At 41.1% G+C, this 10,265-nt stretch overlaps 1 protein-coding gene across 1 annotated transcript; it reads right to left on the minus strand.

The window, feature by feature from the left end:
- Positions 1–1,302: 1,302 nt before the first annotated feature.
- On the minus strand, positions 1,303–4,636 carry LOC143960372 (proteasome subunit beta type-11-like). The gene has a single exon (XM_077468925.1). It carries the CDS (start codon positions 4,490–4,492, stop codon positions 3,668–3,670), a length of 825 nt encoding a protein of 274 aa, XP_077325051.1. The 5' UTR covers positions 4,493–4,636; the 3' UTR covers positions 1,303–3,667.
- Between the last annotated feature and the right edge of the window lie 5,629 nt (positions 4,637–10,265).

Here is a 10,265-nt window from a genome sequence, read left to right on the forward strand (position 1 = left end):
ACATATAAATATGCTTTGATCTAAACCATTCCATTGTAGCTCTGGCTGTATGTTTAGGGTCGTTGTCCTCCTGGAAAGTGAACCTCCGCACCAGTCTCAAGTCTTTTGCAGACTAACAAGTTTTCTTCTAAGATTGCCCTGTATTTGGCCCCAACCACCTTCCCATCAACTCTGACCAGCCTCCCTGACCCTGTTGAAGAAAAGCATCCCCACAACATGACGCTGTCATCACCATGGTTCATGGTAGGGAAGGTGTGGTCAGGGTGATGTGCAGTGTTAGTTTTCCGCCACACATAGTGTTTTGCTTTTAGGCCAAAAAGTTCAATTTTGGTCTCATCTGACCAGAGCACCTTCTTCCACATGTTTGCTGTCTCCCCCAGATGGCTTCTCGTAAACTGCACACAGGACTTCCTATGACTTTCTTTCAACAATGACTTTCTTGCCCCTCTTCCATAAAGGCCAGATTTGTGGAGTGCACGAATAATAGCTGTCCTGTGGACAGATTCTCCCACCTGAGCTGTAGATCTCTGTAGCTCCTCCAGAGTTACCATGGGCCTCTTGGCTGCTTCTCTGATTATTGCTCTCTTAGCCCGGCCTGTCAGTTTAGGTGGATGTCCATGTCTTGGTAGGATTGCAGTTGTGCCATACTCTTTCCATTTTCGGATGATGGATTGAACAGTGCTCCGTGAGATGTTCAAAGCTTGGGATATTTTTTATAAGCTAACCCTTCTTTAAGCTTCTCCACAACTTTATCCCTGAGCTGTCTGGTGTGTTCCTTGGCATTCATGATGCTGTTTGTTTACTAAGGTTCTCTAAAAAACCTCTGAGGGCTTCACAGAACAGCTGTATTTATACTAAAATTAAATTACACACAGGTTGACTCTATTTACTAATTAGGTGACTTATGAAGGCAATTGGTTTCACTAGATTTTAGTTAGGGGGTATCAGGGGGCTGAATACAAATGCATGCCTCACTTTTCAGATATTTATTTGTAAAAAAACAAAATTAAAAGGGTCCTCTGCGTGTTTGGACCGAAGGCGGTGTGATATCAGCCATACTATCTGTATGGCTGACATCGCACCGCACAGACATCGCATGTAATGTGAACAGCAGTGGCGCTGCTAATTACATGCGATGTCTGGCATCGCAATAGTGTGAACCGGCGCATAGGCAGTTTTTCCTGAGAATACCGCCTTGGAGTTCCTTTTCTTCAATATCGCTCCTAAGTCCCTGTAATCATTTTTTATTTCTTAAGGAAGCCATGTGATAAGTACATAAGACTTTATTACAAAGGTAGGTAGAAACATTTTATTATATTGATAATTGCATGTTACAATATTAGAAATTACATTTGTTTTTTATTAGTGATTATAAAGGTGATTATAAGGTAACAGATTTAATAACTGGACAACAGGAAATATGTTTCAGATATTCTGCTGCACCTCATTAGGGGTGCTGATGTCATATTACATTTCTTACAATAAACAAAAAAGCAATCGCCATATTCATTAGTAAAATGTAAAAAAATAAATTGTATATGCTTGTGTTGGGTCCTTTTCATTGATATTTATATTGGCAGAAATATAATTCATGCCATTACACTACAGGCCAAAAATCACTTTTCGGATGCAGTGCGTTGCAGTAGCATTATGTGCATTAGTGTGTTGCGATGCCATTCACTTTGATGGGCATTTGAATGCACTAAGGCAATACATCTCCAAAGCACATACATTGCAGCACACTACAGTGCATAGTAGGGCACTACCCTGCATTGTGCTGCGCTGCGTTGCCAAAAAACGTGCATGTTCGTTTTGTTTTTTAACAGTTTGATAAATTGTCAGCTCATTCATTTGAATAGGCTCCCTTAATGAAATGCATGAATAAAAAATGCATTAATGTATGTGCATTGACGCAATGCACCAATACGCCAAGGTCTGAATGGACCTTTATATGAGAACTACTGTGCACTGGTAAATTAATAATAAATATGGTAAATAAAGTATAAATATTTAATATAATGTTTATTCACCAAGCTGCCTGTAAAAAATTGTATTAGCAAAGAATACATTGCTTCAGGGAATACACTGTACATCTGTGTATATACTGCTGGCATAAACTGTAAACAGCGACATCTTTCCATTGGGAGTCGTAGTCAAGAATGCGGGCTGCAGAGATGTTGACCAACACTGCAGCCTATTTTTAATTTGGCAAAGCAGGATAAAGAGATAACTTACATGAGTGTGCTCATACTGGAAATGTAAAGATACCAAAAGTGAGAGCTTTTATGTTTTAAAGTGGTAATAAACCCCAAAACTAAATTTTAATATATTGCAACTTACCAATACTTAAATGTGTTGGCTGCATTCATTTGTTTTCCCTTTACTTTCCCCTGGTGATCCAGCCAGTAGCACCCTTCCGGTGTCTCCACTCAGGAATGAGAAGCAAGAGACACCTTTGGACAGCAGCATTGTCATTCTGAATAAAGGGTAGTCTAATGCCATGTACACACGTTTTTTCCGTCAGAATAAACTCTGACGTTTTTTCCGACGGAGTTCCGCTGAAAAGGACTTGCCTACACACGATCACACCAAATTCCGATAGTTTAGAACGCAGTGACGTACAACACTTACGACGGGACTAGAAAAAGGAAGTTCAATAGCCAGTAGCCAATAGCTGCCCTTGCGTCGTTTTTTGGTCATACAGATGAACGGATTTCCGGATAGAAATTGATTCAGTCGGAAAGATATAAAACATGTTCTATTTCTAGGTCCGTCAGAATAAAAAAATAAAAAAGTCCACTGAAGCCCACACACGATCGGAATATCCGATTAAATGATTCAGTCGGACCTTTTCTGCCGGAAAGTCCGGTCGTGTGTACGTGGCATTACATGTACTAGCAAATTTAGATTTAGATTTAGCTAACACTTTACAAGCAGTTAGAACATTTTTTTCCCCTTTTGGGATAAAGGTTTAACATAAATGAATACGCGCTGATTATTGTAAGCATCCCTGTCAGTAGTAAATGGTTTGTCTCAACCATCTAACTCACTTCTGAATAGCTTGGTCTTTTAAAAGAAATACAAATAAAAAAAAAAAAGAATAAACTTATTAACCAGATCACCAGGTGAAAATAAAAGAAAAAAGGCTAAAAAAAAAAGAAAACTACTACAGCCAACAAATGAAGAATTGGTAAGCTGCAATATAGTACATTTTTGATGTTGGGTTTAATACTGCTTTAAAATCACATTCAATTAAAAGCTAAATACTAGAAAAATATTGGTGATTAGATATATCACAACACACTTTATATTATATGGTTGTAATAAGCAACTATGGGGGTTATTTACGAAAGGCAAAGCCACTTTGCACTACAAGTGCAAACTACAAGTGCAAAGTGCACTTGAAATTGCACTGAAAGTGCACTTGGAAGTGCAGTCACTATAAATCTAAAGGGGTAGATCTGAAATGAGTGGAAGCTCTGCTGATTTTATCATCCAATCATGTGAAAGCTAAAATGCTGTTTTTTATTTTCCTAGCATGTCCCCCTCGGATCTACAGTGACTGCACTTCCACGTGTACTTTCAGTAGTTTGCACTTGTAGCGCAAAGTTAATTTTCCTTTCGTAAATAACCCCCAATGTGTCCCAAAAATTGATTATAGGGATTATTAAGGAGCTGGCAGCTTCTGAGGTTTGTTTGTCAGGACTTTTTCTTCTACTATACACTCATACAGTTGTGACAAGTCTTCTCTAGGATCCATTTCACAGCCTCCTTCTCTCACCCAGTACACATCCACTAATCCACCAGAATAGGCATCTCTTCGGCCTGCATGGCACACTGCTCTTCTAGCAAGCTGGCGGGCTTCTTCTTCCTTCATTCCAGGTTTGTAACCATCATCAATAATGCTGTAGGCAAATGGAGAGCCAGATCCAACCGACAGGATATCTGAGCAGAGACGAGTCCCATCATTATATACATAACAGATGCAAGGGCCATCTCTATCCCAGCCACATAAAGTAACGGCAGCACAAATTTTTGTTCCCCGAAAAGGCATCATCAGGACGCTCAACATTCTAGCTGCTCCTCGGACACTTGGCATGTACCCATTCCGCACCTGGTACAGTCTGCACTCCCTGGCCAAAACTCGTCCAAAAAACTGGCAATCAGCAGCACTGCCTGAAGTGGTGGCCAGCAAATGACTATGGATAAGAAATGCTTTACGGGTGTCAGGGCTGGAGACAAGCTTTCCAGCAGAGGAACGTGAGTCGGTTGCAACAGCAACACCATCTGCATACAGAAAGGCGAGGGTGGTAGTGCCATGTTCTGGTGGTGGGGGGCCAGTGCTGCGATGGTGAGAAGAAGAAAAGACATGAGCTCTCTGAAGTACACAAGGAGCGTGTGATAAAATCATATTTGGAAAGGGATGGAGGCTATTTCTCGTTGGCTGAACTGAAGAATCTATATCCCAGCCACAGACGTTCTGCAAAGCCATTTTTTGTATAAAATCTCTAACAGCAGTGATTATTGTAATGATTTTCTCCCTCCGCTCAAATGGTCCATGCAGAAGAATCTCAGGATGGCCTCATACATACTTATAAAAACTGGTGTGAATGTAAACAGTACAAACAGTATACGGTTTCATGTATGATGGGTTGTTTAAACACACAAGGGGAAGCTTCATCTGAAGCAGTTCAATACATTTTAGACATCTTCTTGACATAAGATACCTAGAGATAAGGTTTGGAACCAAACGCCTTTGAGTGGAAAATGATAAATGAGAAGCAGCATCATGATGCTTTAAAAAAAAAATGATTATACTCCATAAAATACACAATCCACAGTTCTGCATATGTTGTATATACTATTTATGCAAAGCTAACTGGTTCCATTAAGTAATCACACATTCATTTTTATATAAACGTTTTTTTTGTATTCTTTCTTTACAGTGCATCTTTGCATGCAGTATATGAAAATTGTTGCTGCCCTTAGCCACTAGATTTTTTTTTTTGTAAAGTGAGTTAATATTTTAAACATACCTAACATTATTTAAATTCTGATTATTGCAGTCTGCAGATGTTCCCAAAAGGCTGAAATGTGGAAGCATCTCTCAGCACTAACAGAACTTTGTTTCTATTTTTTTCCAGTGCACATACCAATGCAGGAAATATAACCCTAATTCCAAAAAAGCTGGCACGATGTGTAAAATTTACATTAAAGCGGACCTCCACCCTGAAGTGGAAGTTCCGCTCATCTGAACCCTCCCCCCCTCCGGTGCCACAATCGGCAACTTTCAGGGGGGAGGGGGGTGCAGTTAACTGGATAATCCAGGTATCTGCACCCACTTCCAGGACAAGACCCCCGCAGACCCCCGCAGATGCCCCCCCCCCCTTGTGTTCTGGGAAACACACAGTTTCCAGGACACAGCAGGGACCAGCAGAGACGTGCAGCGCAACTCACGCATGCGCAGTAGGGAACCGGGCAGTGAAGCCCGCAATGCTTCACTTTCCGATTCCCTGACAGAGGATGGCGGCGGGGGCAGCAGAGAGATGAGCGATTGCTCGTCATCTGCCGCCGACATCGCTGGACCCTGGGACAGGTAAGTGTGATTTTATTAAAAGTCAGCAGCTGCAATATTTGTAGCTGCTGGCTTTTAATATTTTTTTTAAAGGCGCAGAACCACTTTAAAAACAGAATTCAATGAGTTGCAAACCTCACAAGCCCGTATTTTATTTACAATATAAAATAGAAAACATATCAAATGTTTAACCACTTCACCCCATAAGAATTTACCCCCTTCCTGACCAGGGCATTTTTTGTGATACGGCACTACGTCGCTTTAACTTACAATTGTGCGGTCGTGCGACGTTGTACCCAAACAAAATTGATGTACTTTTTTCCCCACAAATAGAGCTTTCTTTTAGTGGTATTTGATCACCTCTACAGTTTTTATTTTTTGCGCTATAAACAAAAAATTAAAGCAACAATTAAAAAAAAAACACAATATTTTGTACTTTTTGCTATAATAAATATCCCCCAAAAAAATCCCTCAGTTTAGGCCGGTATGTATTCTTCTACATATTTTTGGTAAAAAAAAAAAAAAAAAAAACACAATAAGCGTATATTGATTGCACAAAAGTTATAGCTTCTACAAAATAGGGGATAGGTTTATGGCATTTTTATTATTATTATTATTTTTTAATAGTAATGACGGTGATCAGAGATTTTTATCGTGACTACGACATTGCGGCGGACAGATTGGACCCTTTTGACACTTTTTTGGGACCAGTGACCATTACTAAAAATAGCCATTGATTACTGTATAAATGTCATTGGTAGAGAAGGGGTTAACACTAGGGGGCGATCAAGGGGTTAACTGTGTTCCCTATGTGTGTTCTAAATGTTGGGGGGATGGAACTGACTAGGGGAGGAGACCAATTGGTGTTCTTACTTAGTAGGAGCGCACGATTTGTCTCTACTCCCCTGAGAGAACCGAGATTTGTGTTTTTACACACACAGATACCGGTACTCACTCTGTCACGAGCATTTGCGGGTGTCCAGCGTTATCGCGCCCGCCGGGCACTCACATCAGCTCCAGGGACATGCTGCGGGTGTGCGCCTGCTAAAGTGTCTTAAAGAGCTGACGTATAGCTACAACAGCTCGTGCAGGGGAGCCAACCTGCCACAGTATAACTGCAGTGGCTGGTCCGGAAGTGGTTAAATTGAGAAACTATACAATTTTAAGAAAAATATGAGGTACTTTTGAACTTGATGGCAGCAAACACATTTCCAAAAAGTTGGAACAGGGTCATGTTTATCACGGCGTAACAACCCCTCTTTTAACAACACTCTGTAAATGTTTTTTTATAAATGAAAAAACATGCAGAAAATGTTGTAAAAAATGCAATTTTCTTTGTTTCAGGTTTTTTTTTGCAAATTAGTAATTTTTCTTCATATATTTTGGCCAAAATTTGTACTGCTACATATATTTAGTAAAAATAATCCAAATCAGTGTTTATTATTTGTTATTTGTGAAAGTTATAGAGTCAACAAGCTATGGTGCCAATCTCTGAAAATGTATCACACATAATGCACTGAAGGCCTATCTAAATTCTTGAGACATTAACAAGCCAGGAAAGTACAAATACCCCCCAAATGACCACTTTTTGGAAAGTAGACATTCCAAAGTATTTAGTAAGAGGCATGGTGAGTATTTTGAAGTTGTATTTTTTCCAACAATTCTTTTCAAAATTAAGTTTTTTTTTTTTTTCTTTTTTTCTTCACAAAACTGTCACATTAACAGGTTATTTCTCTCACATGGCAAATGAATACTTGCAACTACACCCCAAAACACATTCTGCAACTCCTCCTGAGTATGGCGATAGCACATGTGTGAGACTTTTACACAGCCTGGCCACATAGAGAGGCCTAACATGTACGAAGGACCGTCAGGCATTCTAGGAGCATAAATCACATATCTAATTTCTTGACTACCTCTAATGCCCCATACACACGATCGGAAATTCCGCCAGCAAAAGTCCAACGTGAGCTTTTGGTCGGAAATTCCGACTGTGTGTATGTGCCGTTGGACTTTTGCTGGTGCAATCCACGCCAGCAAAAGACTGAGAGCAGGAAAAGGTTGTGATCGGATATTCCTATCGTCTGTACCAATTCCGACGAGCAAAATTCCTATGCAGAAAATCAATCAATGTCAGTTTAGGAACAAATAGGTGTTCCCCCACAGAGCGCAAGGAACCATCACCCGGCAATTGACGGGTGATGGTTCCTTGCGCTCTGTGGGAGAACACCTATTTGTTTCTAAACTGACATTGATTGATTTTCTTTAACATGATGCCTGGGTGAACTGTATTGATATGACTGGCAATACTAATCTTGATATTACGTCTTGAAGACATTAGATACCTTGTTTATATCTTTGAGCTCTCTAGCTACTATTGATTGATTCTATTGTCCATACTCACTACCATTCAGGCCTTTGGGGATGGGGATGTGTTACTCCTTAGCGGCCACTGTTTTTCCAACTGTACCTTATAGGTCCGAAGAGGTTTTATCAGTGGCCTTTTGGTCTACGAAATGAAGAGACTAACCTCTGGAACCCGTTTTTATATGTATTTATTGTGAGCTGTACCATCTATCTCCTGAGGAAGCTTCATTGAGCGAAACATGTTGAGAATAGCAGCTGTGTTTTTATAATAAGATTGGTAACATTTCATGTATCGTTGCTTTGTACCAGGCTTATTGTTATTTTTTGTGTATTGACATTTTTATGATGTCTTCTTTTCTCTATTTTTATTTTTTGTATAAATAAAAATAAAACCTTTTATATTATAATTCCCCTTGATCTTTCAAATTTGGTACCGTTTAAAGTCCCGGGGTTGGTTACTCTCCAGCCCTTTTGGTTTTCTCCCCTTCTTTCCATTTGGACTTCTTAATATGCAATATTTGGGATGTGGTACCTTTACATTTGATCCCTTCATCTCCATGTTTGTTGTGATGTGGCATGGATGAGCACTGATGTGGCATGGCTAGGCCAAATGAGCACTGATGTGGCATGGATGTGCATGAATGAGGCATGGATGGGCATGAATGAGCCATAGATGAGCCTGAATGAGGCATGGATGGGGATGGATGAGCCATGGATGAGCATGAATGAGCTGTGGATGGGGATGGATGAGCCATGGATGAGCATGAATGAGCTGTGGATGGATGAGCCATGGATGAGCATGAATGAGCCATGACTGGGGATGGATAAGCCATGGATGAGCATAAATAAGCCATGGATGGGGATGGATGAGCATAAATGAGCCATGGATGGGGATGGATGAGCATGAATGAGCCATGAATGGGGATGGATGAGCCATGAATGAGCATGAATGAGCTATGGTTGGGGATAGGTAAGCCAGAATGGGGATGGATGAGCCATGAATGGGCACAGATAAGCGTTGTGGGCACTTCAGATCTAGTCCAAAAGCGCTGCTGATCCCGCTCCCTCCTCTTCTCACACACTGTATCGATTGGTGCGAGGAGAGGGGAGGAACTGAACCGGACATGTGACAGTTTGTTGATGTGGTAAAGGGGCGTTGCCATTGGCCCTTTAACCCAACCTGTGAGGAGTTGGGTCTGGAAGACCCGACGTTCGCGGATATTACCGGGTGCACGCGATTCTGGGAGGACGTCATTTTATGTCCTCCCAGAATTACCCAATTCGGCCATTCCACTATGGCCCGGACGGCAAGTGGTTAAGTTGAATTCATATGTAAGTCATGATAGGTACATTTTTTAATGGCGGCTAGTGCCCCAGCTGGGGGGGGGTGGGGGGGGAAACAAACCAGGATGGTTGGTGTAGGCATCAGAGGTATGAAAACAAGCCATGATCTGATGGTACATTTCCTGTGCCCCCGCCCCCCCCCCCCCATCCTTACCTGGCTTGGGGTGCACAAAGGCCTCTTCTCTGTGCACTTGGGCGATGATACAGCTTGCATGGATTCAGTGCTGATCTTGCCTCTTTAGATCCAATCTGCAGCTGATTCCTCTCTTCTTCCAGATGCCCAATCCTTTCCCTTCATGCTCTGGGGAGACGGCAGTGATTGCTGGGAATAAAAGCACAGACATACACGTAGATCGGCGGCTCCCAGACCCAACTCTCAGAATTGGTTCAACATGGAGAATACAGACTAAAGAAGCAAAAAAATAAAACGACCCCTCCGATGAGGACAGGTTCTCCTCTCAGCCAATCACCAATACAGGAGTAATAGTGTAATAATGATAAGGACTCATCCATATGTGTAATGCTCTCTGAAGAGCCATCCATGCTCTGATCACTCTTCAGAGAGCATTTGATAGGCGGTGAGTAGGACACATATGACATATATATAAAACAGTAGTGATTAAAGTATACCTCCCAACTTTTTGAGATGAGAATGAGGGACACCTATCAGCAAAAGTATACAGGCATAGGACACACCCCTTGCCACTCCCCCTTAAAGGAGAATTGTACAAAACAAAAAAGATTAGTTAAACCCACAAGTGCTTTTTTTACCACTACCATTCCTTTATATTGGCTTTTGGGATTTACAAATGCAGCAATTTAGAAATCAGATGAAAGGTTTAGTGCTGGAAAACACTCTTTGATAGATAAAAAGTGCATTTTATATACATCTATATAGATCAGACCAAAATAAGGGACAAATGAGGAGGAGTGAGGGACAGAGGGACATTGCTCCAAATCAGGGACAGTCCCTCGAAGT

Source organism: Lithobates pipiens, unplaced genomic scaffold, assembly GCF_037356315.1.
Source record: "Lithobates pipiens isolate NorthernLeopardFrog02 unplaced genomic scaffold, aLitPip1_a1.2 Scaffold_11, whole genome shotgun sequence".
NCBI lineage: Eukaryota > Metazoa > Chordata > Amphibia > Anura > Ranidae > Lithobates > Lithobates pipiens.

What these genes read in the sequence shown, in the direction of transcription:
- LOC143960372 (XM_077468925.1), bottom strand. Translation starts at nt 4,492, where the DNA reads ATGGCTTTGCAGAACGTCTGTGGCTGGGATATAGATTCTTCAGTTCAG.